Source organism: Podarcis pityusensis (assembly GCF_964106645.2).
Source record: "Podarcis pityusensis genome assembly, chromosome: 5".
Taxonomy (NCBI): Eukaryota; Metazoa; Chordata; class Lepidosauria; order Squamata; family Lacertidae; genus Podarcis; species Podarcis pityusensis.
In genome coordinates, this window is record NC_138032.1 from 48,821,144 (window position 1) to 48,843,999 (window position 22,856).

At 40.7% G+C, this 22,856-nt stretch overlaps 1 protein-coding gene across 3 annotated transcripts in view; it reads right to left on the bottom strand.

Moving 5' to 3' along the window:
* Nucleotides 1–2,099: 2,099 nt before the first annotated feature.
* The window catches only part of GPAM (glycerol-3-phosphate acyltransferase, mitochondrial), a 34,474-nt gene continuing 13,717 nt past the window's right edge, over nucleotides 2,100–22,856 (bottom strand). For 2 of the 3 annotated variants that reach the window (XM_081006397.1, XM_081006398.1), the window contains exons 10-21: nucleotides 22,277–22,489; nucleotides 21,761–21,874; nucleotides 17,673–17,764; nucleotides 16,051–16,166; nucleotides 14,837–14,907; nucleotides 12,305–12,569; nucleotides 11,795–11,937; nucleotides 10,799–10,876; nucleotides 7,987–8,127; nucleotides 7,058–7,247; nucleotides 6,881–6,939; nucleotides 2,100–5,066 (exon numbers count right to left, since the gene is read on the bottom strand). In XM_081006397.1, the coding sequence (XP_080862523.1) occupies nucleotides 4,950–5,066; nucleotides 6,881–6,939; nucleotides 7,058–7,247; nucleotides 7,987–8,127; nucleotides 10,799–10,876; nucleotides 11,795–11,937; nucleotides 12,305–12,569; nucleotides 14,837–14,907; nucleotides 16,051–16,166; nucleotides 17,673–17,764; nucleotides 21,761–21,874; nucleotides 22,277–22,489 (1,599 nt within the window). In that variant the 3' untranslated portion in view covers nucleotides 2,100–4,949. The remainder of the gene's footprint in view (nucleotides 5,067–6,880; nucleotides 6,940–7,057; nucleotides 7,248–7,986; nucleotides 8,128–10,798; nucleotides 10,877–11,794; nucleotides 11,938–12,304; nucleotides 12,570–14,836; nucleotides 14,908–16,050; nucleotides 16,167–17,672; nucleotides 17,765–21,760; nucleotides 21,875–22,276; nucleotides 22,490–22,856) is intronic. The other variant, XM_081006396.1, reaches the window with a different exon arrangement.

Sequence of the window (22,856 nt, forward strand, 5' to 3'; positions counted from 1 at the left end):
GCAAAACTACCCTGCCTTCTACATAGATACACCTTTAAAAGCATTTACTGATGTCAGTTGCTGGGCGTATTCTTTTACGTGCTTATGTGTAACTTTATTTTTCAATGTACTAGACTTGAAAAGGTGGGCTGAGCTGGTGGATGTTGCAAATTCCTCTCTGCTGCTTCTGCTGCTGGAGGCTAGAGGTTTCCCTGTTGTAGTGAAAAGCTTCTCCACCATCATTCCCACCCCAGTGGTAGGGGATAAAACAGGCATCCCCAAACTTGGCCCTCCAGCTGTTTTGGGACTACAACTCCCATCATCCCTAGCTAACAGGACCAATGGTCAGGGATGATAGGAATTGTAGTCCCAAAAACAGCTGGAGGGCCAAGTTTGGGGATGCCTGGGATAAAACCAGATATTCTTGGGTGGGAAAGGGCACCATCAGCACATAGAAGCTGTGGAGACACAGCATCTAAAGCCTTCAATAAAAAGCAGAGGAAGAGAAGATGAAAGTACAAAAAGAGAGGGAAAGGGTAAAGACAGCCTTCTCTGCTCAGGCTACTGTGAGCCCAGCAGAGCATTGATTTCTCTTCCATGGACTCTCCACCTCCTCCCAAACCCCACAGGATTGCTCTGCCTGGAAAAGCTTCTGTGTCTTTCATCTCACCTGTTTTGTTTGCTCTAAGAAGAGCCCAGATGCTATTAGCGCACCAAGAATCAGCACCAACATTTATTGTTCCCTGCTGCAGTGACTATAGTTTCCTTAGGAAGACCCATCTCACACTTTGAGAACCATGACTCTACAACACAGGTGAAGAAATGGCTCTAGCACATTTCAGTAGGCAGTGAGACAAGTATTATTTATTTATTTTAAAGCTAAAAACAGTCTCTCAATCAGTGATTTCAGGGTTGCCAGGGAGGGTGTCTTCCAGCCCTGAATTGCTTCGTAAACAGGAATGTTTTTAAATTCCGCCTGATAATAATGCTTTTCGTAAGTGCTTTAAATTTCCTTATCTATGCAAATTCCAACAGCTTGCTACATGATGGTCGCTATATTCACATCACTGCAGTCTTTGATAGAAGGCTCAGTACCATACCATTCATCACGCTTCCCAGAAAAAGCATCATACCAACAACGGTACCCAAGAACGGCACCTTCTTCTGCCTGATCTCAAACCCGTTTAATAAAATATCACTGAGAACAAAACTGAATTGCACGAAGACTGAAAGATTAGAAGTTGCTTTATCTGACATCTTGCAGGCAAGCAGATTTAGAAAGTGAAAGATGTTGACATAGAAGAGAATGTGCACTCACTGTCAATTAAAAGGTGGAGGGGTTACGTAAGCCATTGGCAATAATAAAATCTTCATTCTGTATCCAAGCTTTCATTCCAGAATTATTGTGATGGATAGTGGATGGGTGCAGGCGTAGCCAAATACTTCCAAAGCAAAACCAGTTGATAAAGAACAAGAAAATCATGAGTCATTCACGACCATTTTCTCTCTAGCCCATGGGCCTAATTATGCCCACCAAGTGTCCCCATTTGACCTACAAGGCCGTTCTGGCCAAGCCACACCCACCTTCCCTCCTCCTGACATCAGGGTGGGACAGGTAAAGGCATGGCAAGGCCAAAAGGGGTTTGCAGACATCAGTTATCAGCTGTTGTGCAGCATTTGCAAAGCCCTGTGCACAGGTGACAAATTTCCCCCTTTTAAGAAGTTTTTCTCATGTGGTGAGCTGAAACCAGCCCCTCATTGTGAATCATCGGGTCTCTTACAAAAGCCCTGTTACAAGCTGCAACCTTAACCTACCCTCAAGTATGTAGGATTTTAGTTCCTACATAAGACAAATCAGATCAAGCTTTCATTGTTGGAAAAATACAACTGTCCTCTGTTGAAGTAAAGAAAATAGTGTGTTTAGATGAGTACAGATTAAGTCAATTCTTCTTTACAGCAGAGTAGCAATGAGTGGTCTACAAGCCACTGAACGGGGACTGATTTTTTCCCCTAATAGACACAACTGGTGTGAGACTATGCAAACCTATGCTTTAGAGAGAACCTTCAGAGATTGAAGAAGGAGTGCTCGTTGTAATCTCTTAAGTGATATCACAACAACACAATTTCAAACTGTTTATTAGAATAAAATTACTTTGCAGCTCTGTGCTTCTTACAAGAGGTACAGAAGGAAATGTTAAACAGAAAAAGAAATGTGTTAACATTCTTCAAGACAGTGCCTGGCTTCACAAAGCAAAATTATAGAGCAGCTACAGTATTTTACTCTTCTCCTCAAGCCTTCTATGGCTGAAAATGTCATGCAAATACTTTTTTTAAAAAAAATCTGTACAGGCAAGGCAATAGATTAAAAAAAATGAAAGTGTTGCACTTCAGAATGTAAAGCATTAGAATGCAATAGTTACTGTGGCAGGAAAGCTGTATATCCTTAAGAAATCATTCATACGGGATTATAAAAGGTAATGTTACCCTTTCCCTAGGGAGAACAAATTCTACATATTAGCCAACAAGCAAGAGTCCAGTGATGTAAGTTGGAATGTTGGTCTTTATATTAACTTGTACAGCTACACTCCCCTAAGTACAAGTTGCAATTGTACTTGCGATAAAATGTAACTAGCTTTATTATAGATCCAGAATCAGATTATCTTACTTTTAAAAACGTAAGTAAAAACCTTGCCTTATACCTATCAGCAAGAAAGATTGTAGGATTAAACCCCAGAAAGGCAGAATTTTATTTAGTAGCATTATTGTAAAAGAGCTTTGTGCTTTACCTTTGCGGAAAAGCAAAACCAGCCCACATGCAAGTAGGTGCATAGCCACGTCCCCCTCCCAGCATAATATTCACAGCTTGACATTTCCGCACATGCAAAGTCTCTCTGCTGATGAAGCCTACGCTGAAAAACACCCTCTCACATCCAGCAATTACAGTGTACTGCACATACCAACACAACTCCAATGCACACTGCTGTACCCCAGAAACATTTTAATAATGTAGTAAGTTATTATCATTAGTGACAACAAGCTATTTTACTTTCTAGTGTTCAAACTAATTCCCAGCCCCTCATTGCTTTAAAATTAGGCAGAACATTCTCGTTAAAATTAGCCAAGCATCATCTGCAATATATTGCTTGGTTGTATTTATTTAAATACACAATCTTCATTCTAGCATACACCAAAATGTTCACTGAAGCATGGTAAAACAAGGGAAAGTTATTTATTTACAAGCACCTACTTATCTGACCTTAAAATGGAAGCCATTAACAATCTTTAAAAATTGCTACTCGGAGAATACATTCAGTTTTAAACAAATAGTGCACATTAGCAAGGATGAGATGTAATTGCTCTAAGTAGCTAGTCGGCTTTATTAGAACAAATGGATTTCATTTCAGCTGCTATTCTACTGGAAATGGTAAAAGAACAAACTACTTTATTCACACTTGCTGCCCGCTGCTGTCACTGATATGATGCAACTTTGGTTCAGAAATTCATCTTTAAAAAAATTCAAAGCACCTATTTATTGTTGGGAAACATGCATAGCAGTTCCTCTCACAGGAAATTGCATGGGAATACTGACAAAAATATTGTGATCCATTAATTGTTTTAAACCATAAACAGAGTTATAGAAAACTTTACTTTTAACAAACGTAGAGTAAACACGCAGTCTAAAACGGCACAGAAGTTCTGTGCTGGAGTTAATGTGCAGTGCTGTTATCACTTCGGCATGCTTTAAAAAATTTTTTTTAAAGCTGGCAGCTAAAAGGTATTTTCATGATCAAGCTCCCAACTTTAAACTGAAAAGGAGAAAAGGAAAGGATTGTTGTGTTGTTAGTAATACAAGGAGAAATGGGGGAGATACCCAATTTCTCTTAATAAAAATGCCATGCTTATTGCTTATCAAAGGAGTGAATTTGGTGATAATCCACTCTGTGAAACGTCATTGCCTTCTATACTATTACCCAAGAGGATTGCAATATTAATCTAACATAACTTAGACCTCCATGCCCATGTTATGCATCTACTTGAATAGCCTATGCTTGCAAGATTTTTATGTTCTAGACTCATTCTCCCACTCAAAATTAGTCAAGATTGGAATGAGCTAGTTAACTTATGAAACAACTTTAGTGCTATTTTTGAAATTTAGAGAGCTTAGACTATAATCATTTTAGAGATCAATATGCTAGCAAGTAGCGAAATGATGCAAACCTTCTGGTTCAAAGTAAAAGTCAAGTGTTTTTTGCAATTTGGGTGCAAAATGCTAGTGATTCAGATATTTAATATTCTAACGTGTAACTTCTCTATTAATATATCTTAATAATACTTGTTCATTCTGCCACTGTGTCATTGGTAGTTAGTCAACTGATCCTTAATAAGATACTGGCAGTTAGTCTTATTTTATTTAGCGTGTTGCCATAGTAATCAACAACACACATCAAACACCCCCCCCCCACCAACAGAAAAAATACAACCTGTATTCAGTTCTCCTAAAATTCTCACAGTTTGAAATAATGAGACCAATGGGTAGGTCTTGTTGACAAGGCTTTTCCAAAGTTCCCACAGTACATGGAGTTTAAATGACATTCAGAACTTATGTATTAAAATGACAGATTGCTGGTATATATGTTTGTGCATTTGTCACAGTCATTAGTCTTGAAACAAATGTAACACTGGATACATGTAAAAACTAGTGTGTGTCTCTGTGTGTGTTTGCGTGTTTTTCCCATTAATGGCTCTTCTCTTGCATCCAAGATGTTGTGTTTGACTTGGTTACCAAATCTTGTAGTTCTAGACATGCGTATGTATGAAGGCACTTGTCTTCCAGTGGTTTGGGTCTGATAAAGCCTTACCCACAAATGGCACTATACACATTATGGAAGCAGCAAAAGCCCCGAAGCTTTGTGTCACATTCTCCAAGCCTACCAACTTCTCGCTGGTAGACAAAGTCAACCCGAAATGTTCTACAGTACAACAAATCCCAGAATGAATTCTAGTAGTTTTTGCCGATTACAATGAGGTAGAAAAGTGCTGCTCAGCTCCAAAATAGAATCTCTCTTCTGCTTTGTCTCCTTAAATACCTAAAAGGGAAATGTAAAAGTGTGTTTCATCACTAACACCTTCCAGCAGCGCCACATATTTGCAAAGTTCACACCAAAGCTGTTCAGCAAAATTGTTCCTCCTACAGCCATGTTATCTTGGGCTGCTTTTCCCATTCAGAAAAGTAATCCACTGCTGCAGTAACAGTGTAGCAACTGACAGATATCAGCTGCAACAACTTTCCTGATCTGCAAGGCTATAAACATACCTCACCATTTGTAACAGCCCTTGCAACTGATTCTTGCAAATGAAAAAGCACGCACAACGAAAATGTGTGAATGAGCTTCATCTGAATCTAGCCCATCTTCAACACATCTTTAAAACTAGTACTGTATGCAAGCTCTGTTAGTCATGCTCTTAGACATGAGTAATTCAACATCAAAAGTTGTGGAGTATTGGATATTTATGGCAGGGTGGAAAACCTATGACCTTCCAACTGTTAACTGACTGCAGATCCCATCAACACTGACCACCAGTAATGCTGGCTGCACCTCTGCCATAAATACCAATACTACAAACTTGTATTTATAGAATGGGTAGATAGTTTAATATCATTGAAAGAAGGAATATGCTGAGTGTCCATATGGGGGAGAGAAAAAAGGACAAGGCTTATGACTGATTTGTGTGATTTGTCTGGAACAAAATGTGGCACCAAAACTGCTTTTTGTTGGAGCGTTCTAAATATTAGAGACTCCAGAACAACACACTAGTCTACTCAACCACGTTGAGTCCAAAGGAACTCAGAACATGTCTGCGTGTTTTCTTAAGTCCAGAGTGGCCCAGTCATTAAGATTTTCAGGACTGATTCACATCCTTCTCAGAACCCCTTCGTAGGTGGGTAACAGGCTGCCACATGCCTTTAACAATGCATGTCACACTGACCTGGGACACGTGTGGACACCAATCTAGAACATGACACATTCTTGCCATCTCCCCACCATGACCCACACATACTTTTTGTGAGTTGGAGAGAGGATTGCAGGGGATGGATTTATGCAGGACTGCAATAATTGTATCCTCAAATGAGATACTTTACTCTTGTGCTGATGATATTAGAAAGTAGCTGCTCAGTTTTTATATTAATGTAGCAAGGTGTGTAGCAGGCAAGAGTACTTTTCCTGAGGCAGAGACAGTGGCTATCACCAGGCATCTAGATAGAATATCACTGGAGGATGTTGTGGTATTTGGGTACTAGCAACAAGTGGGAAATGCAGGAAGAGGCTGTGAAGGTCAAACTTTCATTTTCAAATAGGTCCATAGCAGCATTTTTCTAAATGAGTAAAAGGGTAGCACTTCAAAAGCATGATTGATGTGGTAAAGGAAGAAGAAATTTAATGTTTGAAAGGTGTACAATGGGGATGTGCACATGTGTAGAGATGTGTAGTTTGATTGTTGTAGGACTTGGTTGTAGATATTTAAAAATAAAATATTTAATGAAAAAATAAAATATTACAGGGGTTTTCTTTTTGCACATACCCTTTTGCATAGGGCACAGACTTTCCTCAAGCAATGAATTTAGTACTACTGTTCATGTTCAGTTATGTCTAACAACATGCACCTTGCTTATACCACAGGAACATTGGGATAATACAATTTGGATATAATGGACTAATCTCTTGAGCCTTAGTGCAGCCTTTTAGCCTACATAAAGGTTAAATTACGATATCACATCACATTATCCATTTTTAAGGACTAAGATTACAACCCTCGATACACAGATTGAAGGAAGTCTCATTAACAGGAATACGTAAGTTTAGTTGCGCTGTAAGGCGCCTGAAGCTAACATAACACTTACCCCCATGTCCTTAAAGACTTTCACTGCGTTTTTTGCAAGGCAATAGGTGGCACTCTCAGCTGTAAACATGGAAAGGCAGGCAGATAAACACATATCAGGCTGAATACAGGAAACTTTGATAAGAATATATTGAAAGACAGGGAAGGCTGCTCCATAGAAAGCAGCCATTTGACATACCATATACTGCAACGTTCTTTTCTGTTCGTGTTATTAAGTATCTGTGTAATTTTTGAAGATATTCCGATTCCCTGACAGGACCGCTGAAGTTATGTATGAAGATGGCAGCAGAACTGTACGCCTCCAGTAATGGTCCTAGTAGCTTCTGAAGGAAGGTGATATACTGCTGGTGCTCCTGAGACTGGCTCACCTGTGCGAGGTAAGAAAGGAAAGGAAAAATAAATGTCGCTCAAGCTACCAACATCCAGTCCCGTCTCTCGCACCAGCCCGGGCAGGAGGCGGCAAGAGAAGCAACGGCTGCAATAACAGCAGAGCCTGCTCAAGAGCCAGCAGGTCTTTGCCAGCCCTGCTCTGTTTCGGGTTTTCCAGTGGTGGCTTCTGTCTGCACTGGGGCATTTCTTGTAGGTGGGGCTTCCTTGCCAATAGAGCTGGGAGGACGGGCACCTTCAGTTCATCCAAACCCCCTCCACAGCAGGTCATGTCATAGGTTTGGACTGCTCTGCCCAGTTCTGACAACATTAGAACTGAAGCATTATGCAATATTGCAGCAAAGCTGTAATGGATCTATTTCCCATTCCATAACCAATATAGCAAGGGGTGCACATTCTCTATATACATCTTAGTGAACTGAGGTGCTCAATTATGATGGCTACGTAACAACAACAAAGCACTGGGAAACAAGACAGAGGGATGGCTAGAAGAACCCAAAGGACTTGCAGAAGTAGGAAAAATCCCAACAGGCCAAAAAGCTCAACACGGCTGCAGAACAACCCAATGATGGACTGTAGACCACAGAAACAGATGGCATCATAAATCTGCTAGGTCCTTTTCAAAGCCTGAGTTTCAAACTCCCTCATTCATTCTGTGCAGCGCAGCTATGAATATGAAGCACTTCAGAACAGTATGTTCCCTTACGGCCTATGCAGTACCTTCAAGTAGCAATCTCGTTGTTCTTCGCCAAAGTCACTGTCTTCATCCTCCCCGTCACTCCTCCAAGATATTGGCTCTGGGAGTTTCTTTTCCCAGTGCTGCTCTGCAAGGCTAGGACTAATATCCTCCTGCTCATCCTGCTTAATAGACGAATGCAAAGCAGTAAGCATCAGGCACCCACAAAAACTACTGCATTTTAACCATTTTTTCACTTTGGTGGCCCTGGAGCAGCTACTGTGTGGATTTTTAGAGCCCATACAGTGGCAAAGGAGCAAAGGGAAGGCAAGCCTTTATTTCCCCTATAAAGTGATCTCAATTTCCAAAAAAGATGCCCAAAGCAACAGTCTTCAAAGTAATTCCCTTAACAATAGTTTTCACAAAAGCAAGTCCACACAACTTTGAATATTACAGCTCCCAGAGACTTCTGTATCAGACCCAAAGGAACTCTGGAGAATTTAACCACTGAGTAAGCACTAAAATACTACGAGCAATCACGTTCATAATATTGCCTCGGGGAGGAAGCATTCTCATTTCCCTGCAACAAGCAACGGGTGTGCTGCTTCAAAGGGCATTTAGGAGCCCTCAGAGTGTAGAAGAGATATCTCTCCTCTTGTTGCTTCTACTGGTTTTAGCTAAACTGCTTATTTGGTTTTTCTAGTTTGCTAAATTTATCTAAATTTATCTGCCTTTGATGGACCTTTTTTGCAGAATATTAATCATTTAGTAAAGAGGAACAGTACCACAAATATATAGAATGCATGAGCCCAAAGACCTGACATAAATTGTCATTTTCATGAATGTATGTTCAGACTTCTAGCACATACACAAAAAACAACACCTAAATGAATCTACCAGTAAGTTGATCTCTGCATTCATTTTCTATTGTTTACATTGGCAAAATAAATAAAAGTCTAACACAATGAAATGGCCATTCCCACATAACAGAAACACATGCAAGCATGAGTTGTATTCAATACAGTGGTACCTCAGTTGTCGAACGTAATCTGTTCCAGAAGACTGTTCGACATTCGAAAAGCGTTTGAAAACTGAAACAATTACTTCTGCGTTTTCGGCATTCGAAAACCGAAACGTTTAGCTTCCGAGACACTCGAAAACCAAGGCACGACTGTACTTTCTGTATGCCAGTGGAACAGAGTTCAGCTTGCACCATGGAATTTAATCTTCCCCTCTCTTGCACACTCTCAGAATTCACTGCAGAGGATTGGAGGTAATCTCTGGAGCAGATTTTAGGGGTGTACATGAGGCAAAGGAAAGTATAATCCCTTTCCCCCCCCCTCATTTGTCTGATTTATTAAAGAAAAGACAATTGAACACATTTATAAAATGAACAAGTTGCCCTCATATTTGAGAAGTCAAGACACCGGGAAGGTATAATTCTGTTGTGCAATTGGAAGTCTGTTCCATTCATACAACACTGGATTATTATGATTAAAATCAGCCTCTGTTTTAATGGAGCAAAATGCAATCACCTCTTCAAAATCTAGTCAGCCACTTCCCGATATGCTATCTTTGGTAAGTTTTAAGATATTCTGTAGCACATTAAGGTACATTGTCTGGTGTTAGAAACAGTATACGCAGCAGACCTCAATGATCTTATATCACTTTTAAAAGCCCAAAAGTAAATATCTCGTAGTATAACAAGTTCACTAATCACAACAAAAGAGAATATAATTTTCCCCACTAATCATAACAAATAACAGAACAAAATATATTATAACACTTCCCCCATTTTTCTCAAGATTTCCCACACACAGATACAGACATACAAACGCAGTTAGTAAAACAGAAAGGGAAAAACTATGAACCAATACCAAAGGGAACAGTGCCTTCTAGAGGGCCAAATGTTAGATTACAAGACATTGATGAAAACATTTGCAATGAAAATTAACAAAGCTACCATAATGAAAAAATAAGAACATTCTATAATAAGGCAATGCCACACAATAAGAGGAAAAGAATCAGTGTGAAACGTAAATGAAGTGAATCAGGCTAATGATTTGATAGGATTCTGACCCAAACCGAAAGGTAACAAGACACATTTAACAATTTTCTCCAGGGGGAGGGGGGATGACGACCCACTAACAATGTGATCCTGTGCATATCTGCTCAGAAAGAGGTCCCATTACATACAATGAGGCTTTCAGGGAGCAAGAACTGCAGCCTAATTTCACTGCTGACATATGTCAAGGTTGAGAAGAACATATTCTAATATTAGGATTGATTCTGACTTTTGCTTTTAAAAAATAGTGAGAACCATTACTAGTACTTTTATAGAACTACTTCCCCAAAAGAGTTCTAAATTGAGATGAAGGGAGGTAGGATATAAATTGTAATAAATGATGGTGATGATGATGGTGTTACACGTTTGCACTGAATTATATTGGTTAAAAAGCTTATTTCCCGCCCCCCTCAAATCCTGATTAAGATCTGAAACTGAAGATTCGCCCACCCCACTGAAGGATTTGAAAATTCACTTGACTTCCCCATTAGGTTCCATTAATGGCTGCCTGGGACCTGAACTAAAAATAAATTTAAGTTAAAAAGCACTCTGTGCATACATGGGTGTGCTAAACTTCCCCCCTTTTTGTATTCCAAGTTGAAAAATCAATAAATACTCAGGAAGATGTGAAATTAGGATCTGTTTAACTGTGGCCTTGGTCTAGCAAGCTGCTTAGGATGCTAAAAGTAGGTGTGCAGGAACACTAGGCTGCCTCCTTCTGTGTTATCAGTCCTCAGAGACAAGAGGCAGGATATTAAATATTGGAATAATGCGAACCATCAGCAACTTACCTCCGCTACCAAAAGAATGCCATACTGTATGAACTGTTCAATTGCTTCATGACACACTTGGCATAACAGCTGGCAGGGCTAAGGAGAACAAGTCAGGTTAATCATTCACAGAAGCTCATCCATCCTATCTTCCCCCTCCCTGCCCCTGGCATTAACTGCCCTGTTCCAAATCGTCACTTGCTTGCCTGTGGAAAGCAGGACTTGCCCCTGGGTGACCCTTCTATTTCTAGAATAGTTCTTTCTTCCTCTTTTACCCCAAGCTCTCCAAGTACCCCAAATAATTAAGAGGTGAGGGGGCCGGAGGGCGCGGGAGTTGTGGATATTTTTACAAGGACTGTCTTGCTTTTATATTTTCTCTGGCATTTTCCTGTTTCATGGAATCAAAGCCACGACAACAATAATATGCTGCTATGATATCCACTCTAACCCAAACACAGTCTTTATTCTCAAGTCCTCATTCCCTGCCACTTTTTACCCCCAAACAAGTATATCCTTCATCAAATACACGAGCTCACTGTTAATGCAATCTCCTGTTTTTCCCCCATACTGCACTTCCCAGTTTCTTCCATCCTACGCATTCAGCTTAACATTTCACATATATACTCAGGGCTTTTTTTCAGAGGGTAGGGGGTACTCTAGGGCACACAGTACCAGCACCTCTTGTTAAAAAGTGTGGCACTTCATGGCGAGTACCGGCCCCCAGCTTTCTAGAAAAAAAGCAAAGTATATATTCCACCATATGCAGCTGTTTTCATAATTCTGCTTGCTTCCTTGTGCAACACCTGTCAAACTATCTTTGTTTACTACCAGGAGCCTTAGATTTTTCCTGCTTTCATTTTCCCTTTCAGGTTTTCAAAGTTTTAAGAATTCAGAAATACCTCTAATTGCCGTTAAACACCTTAACACAGTATAAATGATATGTGGCAGTAGCAGCAAAGCAATTGGTTTCTGACACACACACACACACACACACACACTCCTACACCCCAAACCTACCAGTGCAATAGTGCCTTCATTGGAAAGCAAGTAACACAAGCTGGCAGCTTTTCGGACCAGTTGTTCCTGACTGATCATGTTTGGTGGGATTCCGTTGATGCCATTTCTATGCCTTTTATTCTGTATAGCATGGAGACTACAAGCTAAAGTGAAAAGAAAAAAACACATAGTTACCTTTAAAAACAAATCAACAAGTCAAAATCGGCTTCAAACAATTAGAAAAATGGTAATTTTTCAATAAAAAAAATCACACAATTCTTGCAAAGTAAGATCAAAATACAATAGATTTTGAAATTAGGACAATGTGCAGAAGAGGGAATGAAACTAGGAAGAAAATGTGCTATTCACACCTTTAAAATTATTCACTGCCTTGAGAAGACACTACACTGCCTTTCAAATGATAGATAGATCAATAATCCTTGCAGCAGCAATCACTACAGTATATGAAATGTTGGCATTGCTCTATCAAGTGCAGAACTCATAATTTCTTAGTTCGGCTTTGGAACATACCAACAATGGCCTCTTTGAAGAAGACATGCAGTACCCCGTTGCTGTAGAAGTTGAGTTCAAAGACAGTAGGAATGGATGTGCTGGGTGTGATGAAGAACTCATTGTTTCGGCTGGTGTTTGTGATAGTTATACAGTTCCCCAACAAATGGATGGCATGCATGACAACATCTTCGGAATTCCCGGAAAATCCCAAGTCATAGTCCCGAGCCAGAACCTCTTCCTTCATGGAAAAAAAATCTTCCACCAGCTTGGAAAGATCAATACCCTGCAGAAAATCAACCAAAAGATCCAAGACAGTACATCTTTTTTATAAAATACCTTTTAAGATTATGGAAAACTCCATTATCTCTACCTCCAGTTTTCAAAATCCGTGTATTTGAATTACTAATTGGCTCCAACCTTCCAGGACTCAGTGTCCCCAACCTTTATGGACTTGAGAGAACATTTCAAATTTTGAGAGTGTGCTGGGGGATCCAGTCACAAAATAGTTGCTAGTGGGAGGTTGTGGCACCACACAAAATGCTTCGAATAGAAGAGCAGGTGTAACACATAGTTAGAAACACAATCTTTCCAGAGAACCTTATGCTTACTATCGGAAATCAGCTGTGTTCTCCTGCTCCTGACTGTGGAGATCACACAATACTGATTTTGTGCATACACACTTTTGCTGTGTAATAGCAGCAGGGAGCATTCCTCAGTGCCAGGAAAAATATACACAAAGTGGCAACACCACACTCTCATTTTACAGAAATCTCTAAGGAGACACCCACTCTACAACTTTCTTTCAGGGAGGGCTAGAGTCTGGCAAATCTGCCCAGAGGCACCAGTGACAGCCTTTATGAGTGACAAGGTATCAGTGAGCCCTAGTCTAGGCACTTTGGGATGTTTCCAAACCCTTTTCAGCTAATTTAGGCTAGGCTAGTCTATTCTACTATCATATCCATATCATAAATATAAATAAAAGGTCAAAATAGTTCTCAGCTCAACATTATGTATGAACTGGACTCAATTCTAGCATATACTTCATGTCAGCATTTTTTATTTTAATTTTTGGTCACATCTTTACTACAAGAAACTGAGTCTTACAGTCACACCCAGTCGGTCACACCCAGTCTGTGTCACCATGTTAAAGAAACATTTAAGGCTGCATAGAGCAGGAGTGGGGAACATTTGGCCTAGTGATGATTGGAGCTGTAGCGCAGCAACATCTGGAAGGCCAAAGGTTCTTCACACCTGGCTTAAAGTAATTTCCAAGAAACACTGCAGTAACAATGCTTAATGAAGAAGTTACAGATAGATTCCACAGCACCAATGAATACACCTTCTGTAATGCTTAAGAACCACTGCCCTGAACCAATATGGTGTGTTCCACCCCGGTTATGAGCAACTCATCATTTTTGTAACAGCCTCCACAAAAGTAACAATGACTTGTTAGCCTTAAATATCTGAGCCACTGTTACAAATGCCAGCAAGCTGACCTTTTGCGTAATCTTAAACTATTCAAATAGCATTTTCTCCTACGAGAATTGCTCCTGTCCACTGGGTCACCCCTGAATATGCATTGCATTCTCCCTCACAATGTCTAAGGGAAAGGTAGGACGAGAAGATTAGATGTTATACTGTGCAAGACAGGATAAGAAGTGAAAGAAATTAGAGTAGTACAAACTTTAACAGTAGGGTGGCGCTGTGGTCTAAACCACTGAGCCTAGGGCTTGCCGATTGGAAGGTCGGCAGTTCAAATCCCCACGACGGGGTGAGCTCCTGTTGCTCGGTCCCTGCTCCTGCCCACCTAGCAGTTCAAAAGCACATCAAAGTGCAAGTAGATTAATAGGTACCATTCCGGCAGGAAGGTAAACAGCATTTCTGTGTGCTGCTCCGGTTTCGCCAGAAGCGGCTTAGTCATGCTGGCCACATGACCTGGAAAAAACTGTCTGCGGACAAACGCCGGCTCCCAGTAAAGCAAGATGAGCGCTGCAACCCCAGAGTCGTTCGCAACTGGACTTAACTGTCAGGGGTCCTTTACCTTTACCTTTTTACAGGATACTTAAGCTCTGAGGGCTAAAGTTGTGGACTGTGGCAGGATGCACTTGAAAGCCCCTCTGTCATTGCATGTTTCTTGAAAAGATCTACAGGGGGAGTTCTAAACAAATTCTGTGGAAGATTTAGAAACTTCAGGTTTAGAAACCCCTGCAGACCTTTGCACTAAATGCACGAGGATCTAGAAAGGAAACTGTGCACATAGTGCTGCTGACATAATGCTGGCCTCCAGTAACTACTAACAAGTTTGATCTTCATGAGATGACTATGACCAATTCAGAACATTCAAACAACAACAACAACAGAATGGGATCCACTGCCTAATTAGCTGGCCAGTTTGCATGGGACTCGGGCGAATGTTGTGACACCTCCAACCCTAGAGGTGAGCAGGATACAACATGGATTACAAGGATACAGGATATGCTAAGCATCCCTGACATTTAAAAGCTGTCGTCAAGAGAGATGTTCAGAGACGCAGAAGCACAGCAGCCTTACCTGCCTGTGTCGGTAGAGCAGCAAACAGGCAACAATGTGTGTTGACATCACAGCACATGACTTGTTAGCAGCTAAAAGCAAACAAAACAAAATAAAGCTATGCAGGCACTTTTGTCATGCAACTGAAGTGCGTAGAAGGCAACTTGGAACAAAAACGATAGCCGTCAATGAACCACAAACAGCAATCTTTTGTGATTTTATACCGAACGGCTTCACATATTCAACAGCACAGTGCATGAGACTGGTCCGAAAGAAAGCCAAGTGAACTTCGACTGTGACTTAAATGTTTCAAAGCTAGGAGCAGGCAGCATTTTCTTTGGGCTGCATTCCCTCAAAGCTAATCTGCTGGAGGTGGGCAGGGCCAGAAGAGCTGGGACCACCCTCCCCCATACTCTATGCCCCCCACCCTTCTGGTGGGGTGCCAGAAAAGGGACCTATTGCTCTTGCCAGGCCTTAACCAATCACTTGCAGAGGGCTTTTCTCAATTCCTCTTCCTCCAGTTCTTTTTTCAACCCCACCCCACACTCCATTTTTCCCCTTCTTACCAAGTGAAATTAGGCAAAGGGCTATGTCACAGGCTCCCCAACCCTGATATATACAATTGGCTCTATTGACAGCTCCTTTCCACAGTGGTATAAACTTCACTGTGGACATTTGTATAATTTTCTTTTTCCAGCACTGATAGACATCAGGCAGAACTAAGGTGTTTGTTTTTTTAACAACTCTGGTTACCTAGGCTACAATCCTATGCCCACTTACCTGGCAGTGAGCCCCACTTAACTGAATGGATCTGAGTATACCTGTAAAGGGTGCATGCGTGCACTCAATTTCTTTTCTTTTTTTAAGGTATCTGAAGTAGATAATTATCTTCAGGGTTACTCTATTTACACATTACCCATTCACAAGTAATTCAGGTGTGGTGTTCCCACAACATCTGGGTTGCTTCCTATATTAAAGTATTGCAGGTGCAAAAGACGAAAGTAAACCACCATAGCAAAAGGAAGTCACTACTTGCCTCAGGACTAGCAGATGAAATAAAAACCTTACTAAGAGGCCCATTCAAAATAAGACCCTTCAAAACTAAGAAAAAGATAAAATGTAAAAAAAAAAAATTATGATAACAAGGGCACAGGGTTCTGAAAGAGGAACGCCCTGCCATATATAAAAGCATAATGGAAGCAGAGAGTCATATCTGAACTTTAACAGCTACTTACTGAACATTACGTGCTCTGCCAAGTTAGCGATTAACTGTCTTCTCAATGGTTCACAGGATAAATCCCTGGAATCAGGAAGTGCAGCTCCTGTACCTTCTTCTACCACATAATTAGGTCTAAAGAAAGTAAACATACAAAGATGATTTAGGCTTACAGTTCTAAGATAAATTATTACATCTCGTAGGCTCAAAGCACAAAAATATTTCAGTAATGACGTCTTGTGTATTTGAGTGTAGGCTACAATTCCTCATACTATTTGACTGCTTAAGATCATGTATGTAAGATGCTTAGAAGGGAGGCACCTGTAAAACTACCTGAAAGCTGCTTTAGGCTCCAAGAAGCATCAATATGTAAAAACAAACCACAGGATATGTCCACTACTGTCTGACACTAGTGCTCTCCCAGTTATCTCACACACATACAGGTAAATCTTTCTACAACTACTCGCATCTTCAAGCCGTTGCATGTTAGCCTAGAGACATTCTAGACTCTTACAGCAGCTCCAAGATTGTATCACAACTCAAAGGCATCATGATGCAACATTAAGGGTGGGATGACAGCTACGCACCAAAATTTATTTATACACATCTTTTCTCTCATATCAGCAAGTCTGCACAAGTTTGTCGTCTTTTAATACACGAGTGTATTTTTGCAACAGGTGCTGCAAAAAACCAAGAAAGAAGCTTTCAGTCCATCAACTTTGCCTATTATAATCCAGTACCTAACAGGCATGAATTACTGAAGATTAATGACTTGGAATTGCTTCCAACAAAATCATCTCATTAGTGCAAAGGCTTCCTCTTGTGCAACGGTACTTCTCCCTTTCCTCTCACGCTTCCCGAACTGCTCCGGGGGACTGGAGGAATCCCGGTACAGATTTTGGGCAGCATGCGGGACAGGAACTCAAGTTGCACAAGCTGAAGTCCAGTCACTAATGGGCCAACTTTGCTGGCTAAAACCCAAGCCTGCAATCCTATGCCCACTTATCTGGGGAAAAGCCCAATTGAACACAGGCGATGATGGGAGGCTTTCTATGCCTTTTTCCCTTTAAAAACATTCCTTCCATTGACTCTTAAGGGAGGGGAATTACTACACCAGCTTCAGTGTTGAGTACAGGAGGAGAAGAAACCTCTCTCAGCAGAACCGTGCACAGAAATGATTAAGGAGCTTTACAACATCAACACTTGGCGTTCCTTTAAGTAGGGGAAAGAAAGGGAAGCTGGTATGGCTCAGCTGCTGCTGAGATTTACCAAAAAGCTCTGAGATCTCCTGCTCTGTTTGTGCAGGCAGGCAATGGCAAAGGGATGCACTGATGACAGTACTAGTTCTCCACAGAGGCACTCAAGAAAGTGGTAGGCTGGGAAGAAACTTCTTTAATGAAACAAGCCATTGTTTGATTGCCTGTGGGACAACTTGTGGTTTGTTTGCAGTAAGCCTTAGCATTTGCTAAGCCAGGCTTAGCATGACACGTGAACCAGGCCACTATGATCTTGTGATAACATTTGTTTAAATTCAACCTGCTGCAGCTCAACAAAGCCTACAAGAGAACATTTCAAAGACTCAGAATCATGGGCTGATATAAACTTGTTCAGTGCTGCTCAAACTCCGCAGCTCAGTCCTACCTTGACGGGAGTACAGCTGGTAAGAGAGTTTGCTCCAGAGAAAGAGGGACAGGCACAGGCATAGGCTTCTGGCTTTGGCCATCCAAATATTCCTGCAAATACACAAGGTTATTCATGTATTTCTCCCAGGAAAATGTAGCACTCCAACAGCCATCTTACTCACCACTGAAAGTAGCTTTGAAAAGTAGGATAAAGAAAATGTATTTAAGATTTCAAGGAAACAGATGCTGAAGCTGCAACATTTCTGCAATAAACTTTGGTCCTCTGTGATGTCCTTAGCATTAACTAATCAATGCTATTCAGCTGTAAGCAGTAAGCAGAATTGAAATTGACATTTACGCATTTTGAGGGATGTAACAATTTTTGGGTGTACATGCTTCCCTATGTTCTATCTACATTAATAAGCACAAGTAACTGACGGGACAGTTCACGCGAGTACACAATTTTTTGGAGGGGAAAGAAATCTTTTAAAAAAATCAATCTCATTAGCACTAAACATTTAAGTACAATTATGAGATTTTTTTAAAAAATAAAGACTCCTTAAAGTAAAGTTTAAATATGACAGGAAGTGTTTGGGAGTAAATCTGTAGGTGGCTAAAAGAAGGAGCAGGAGGAGGAGGAGGAGGAGGAGGAGGAGGAGGAGGAGGAGGAGGAGGAAGGTGCTAAAATGACAGCCATAAGAAAGGCAACCTATTTTTAAAAAAATATATTTAAAATTAGTGGTCTTTAAGTAATATTGCATGGATATTCTAAACAGTATGAGTAGCCCCGAGGCACTATTGTGCTGATTAAAAGGTTGATGAGAAACAACATGGTGATAGGATGAAGAACAACAACATGGTAATAAAAGGACACCCACTGGAACGATAGTAGTGAAGATGCGCCAAATGATCATTATGTTTGTATTAAGTCACTGCACACATCAAAACCACACTTCTTTGAAAAGATGGAAGAGAAATGCTAGGGTGATCCACATCTGTGGTAACAGAACTACAGTTCTGTTCTCTATTAGTGGTTCTGTCACTATGTATGTAAACACAGTTTCTAACAACCAAAATGCCTCTATTATTGCCGCCTTTACTAAACAGCTCATTTAGATTTGTTTTCACAACATTGCATGCACTGCACCATGAAGATACACATTCAAGACAATATAATCTTACTCCAGATAAGGCTCCATAGCTTCATCTAAGTCTTGGGCATTTGAGGTATTGGTGAAAACACAGTCAAATATTTCTAAAGCATTAACCTTTATTACAAGTTTGCACACTTTAAACATCAACAGCTTTGATATACATCCTAGTTTAATTTCACAATGATGATTAACTTTTAAAAATGTTAAGCAGTTTCAGAAGTTAAACAGTTTCCAGATCTGAGTCCAATCTGCCACAGGATCTTTGCAGAGCTGACGGGGCAAAGGGGCATTTCCTGGTTCCTGCAGCAAGCGAGACTGAGTTGTGAGCAGTCCAAGGCAAAGAGGTTTGCCACTAATGACTGCTAAAGTTCCCATTTCTGATCAGAGAAGCCTGTAGTTACAGCTGGTGGCTAGCTGGGAAATCTTTGTCCCCAATCACTGCAATACAAGGGGGAACACATCCCTCAGTCCTGTCCCTGCTAGCAAATGACGCTACAATTAAAAGTAGTGAAGCCACCCAGACTGTGGCATCTTTGGCTTCATGGAGAATCTGACCACAGTCAAATAACAGGCAGTAAACTAACTGGTTAATTGACAATATTTAACAAGTCAGTCAATTGACTGACATGCTAGCCATAACCCTTCTGCAAAATATATTAAACCCACCCAGGATGAAAACAGAGATACAGAATTGGGAGTAGAACATATCTGGAAGTGATCAAAGGAAGAGTCTGAAGATTTTGGGCCTGGGACTGCTATAAGAGGCTACCGTATAAAATTTTACAGGTTACACTGAAAGGCAAGCAAACTGCAAAAAGACAAGTAAATCCAAGAAAAGTGGGCATGGATGTGAAGCAATAGTTACAAAGCCTATCACCTGTACAACTAAGTATTTTCAAATATAATATGATACTGGGCAGTATCTTCATAAGTTTTGCTAGTGCAAGGACTTTTGGGCTTTGCAACAGAACTTCCCCTCCCTCTCCTCCCCCTGCGTCCCTCTGAATCTGTTCTGGGGTTTCAGCCAGTCCTCCAGAACAGATTTGGGGAGAGCACAAGGATGTGCAGGCAGAGGAGAGGGAAGGGAAGTTCTGTTGCATAAGAAGAAACCCTTGTGCTAGTGGAAGGACTTCATTGGATAACACCCATTATATCCAACTACACACAGGTTGAAACATATGTATAGCTTGCTGGGTGTGCTGATAAAGCCAATTTTAGGCATGTAGGAGTTGTAATAGAATTAAGGCTTTCTAAAGTGAAGAAGTTATGAGAACACCTTTATATGAATAAAGAATAGAGAAGAATAAATATATGCCACTGGTAATTAATATTATAGGATATGAGACCTTGCTATCTCAGTGAAATTGACTTATTTATGAACTCATTAAGGAAATAAATCCTGAAGCTATCCCTGTGTAAATGATAGGAGGTACTGGAATTAAAGCAATATGCACTTATTTCGAATTTCTGAACACAGAAGGGGATTATGTTCTACTGGCTTGCTAAATTATGCATACAAAGCTACCTGTCAGGAACACCGCTGCAATAAAACTTAATTAGAAGTGCCCTGCATATTTCCATCAGCTGAAAAAGTGACACGAAGCGGCTTTTTTCTTAGCTCATACCACATTCCTTGGTGAGCCAACATTTCTCAGGCAGCAAAAGTACATGATGGCCTGACTGGCATCCCACTGATTTCCTTTTACTTAAGAATTCTAATTTGTTTATTATTAGCCCCCTGGAAATCAAATCCATCAATATATTTGTACAATTCAACAACGTACACAAAATTGGTTTATGGCTGGAAGCGGAGAAGTAAGACCAATGGCTTCTGTGGAATCTCTTTTGGAAACTAGCTAAAGACTACAACACTAGATATGCAGAACTGGTAATATTAGCACCTTTTTTGACATCTTCTTCTGTACTATTAGAGTTGGTGCATCTTAAGTGCTGTTATCCTTCAGCTGTAAGTGAATTATATTTTAACTGTAGAATCAAAGATTTATCTCTGCATTCTTCAGCAGCTTTATTGCTATTAAAAACTTCTAACAGTAACACGTATGATGGAATCTGTGGTAGGGGTGTGACAAACACAGCCAATCCAACCAATTCAACAGTTTTAGATCCTATGCATGCATTATTTTTTTCCGTGAAATTACAAACCTCTTTTTTAACTGCCTGCTATATATCCTGACCTCCTGCCAACCTAGCAGTTCGAAAGCATGTCAAAGTGCAAGTAGATAAATAGGTACCACTCCGGTGGGAAGGTAAACGGCGTTTCCGCGCGCTGCTCTGGTTCGCCAGAAGCGGCTTAGTCATGCTGGCCACATGACCCGGAAGCTGTACGCCGGCTCCCTCGGCCAATAAAGCGAGATGAACGCCGCAACCCCAGAGTCGGCCATGACTGGACCTAATGGTCAGGGGTCCCTTTACCTTTATATGTCCTGACAAAATTTCAAGTATAAAATTGGACTGGTCACGAGTTTCCATTCTGTCCTAGTGATGGAGAGAAATAAGTTCTCCTGTGCTCATAGGTAAGAAGACTTAAGCTCTTCTGAAATCAGGAGGCAAGCAATCATTTCTCTTCCCCACATTGAGAGATAGCTTCAATCTGTTGGTCGGTAAAACTACTCCATTGAAGCAACTTTATGGTCAGATACCAAAGTCCAATGAAACAGTATGAGTAAGAAAGGGGTGATGTGGGAAAATACATCCACAGGTAGCTCTGGAAGAAGGAACCAACAAGGCATGCAAGAAAACGGGACAGGTATCGCTGAATGGACTAGGATCCACAGCTGAACAGACCACTGGGCCAGGCTGACTAAGACAGAACGGAAGTTCACATGAAGTCCAATTTTTCTTTCTTGCCTAGTGACATATAGTCTTAAGAATATTTTATCACCATAGTTGTAACTCCGCAATAAGAAATTATGTTCATATTATATGAACTTACTTTCAGAGAAAACGGTTGAGCGAAATCTACCCTAACACAGCCGTAATTCTTCCGCAGCATTCGGAAGACTCCTCTGGCCACGCTCCAAAGGCTTTCGTTCTTCTTGGGCTTCCCCTGTGAAACATCGGGAGAGCAAGGCAGTTCAACAATTGCATCTAAAAGCTACTTAATGTTAAACAAGTTCATAAATCCAAGCCACCTAAGTATGCTCAGAAATAAATCTGGGCAACAGCTCAAGCATCGTAAAAAGCATTGTGGTCACTTGGGCCATTTCCTCTAAGCCAGACATCTATTTGGATATTTCAAATGCTGTTTATGAAAATCATTATTCAGATGTCATTTTCCCTTGTATCTCGACTTGCTACAAATAAGTATTTGCGAAGATCAGCATGCAATTTATGTTTCCAAGGTCCTGCTTTCTGACCAAAGGGGACACATTTTTATCACCAAGATGGTTACAACTGACAGTGATCTAAATATCTGCTGAGCGGACAATAGCATTCCAAACACTTTTACCAGCTGTTCACTGTTGTAGTGGCCTTCAATGATTCTATCATAGGATATTCCCACGGGTATGATTAGGATGTCTGGAGTAGCATTTGAATACAGAGCGTCCACCACTACTGATAAAAGGCCTGCCCTTCCACAGGATGTCTTTCCACTCCGGGACCGGGTGCCCTCCAGGAATATCTCTAAGAACTGCTGCTGGCGAAGCAACTCTTGGATATGCTAAATGAAGAATGAACAACAACCAAAAAATCAGACACAAGTTATTTGCATTCCTCTTTTATATCTGTAATAATATCCTCCCTTGCTGCATTTTTTTATTATTCCTCCCTCCTGACACCCTCACTGTACTGTGGCTCAGTATCCACCAGAATTCCACTAATCCTCCAATCCAATAAGTATTTGTAAAACAACTATATTGTTGTTCTGTACGTAATTGCAAACTATTATATTGCTGCATACCTAAAGAATCTCCCAAATATTCAGAAATCACTTCCTTTCTTAAAGGAAGGGGTGTGAGTGCTTTTTCACAGGAGCATCCAAACTCACTGGCAGGTTTTCAGTCCTCATTTTCTTTGAAAGTCAGTTT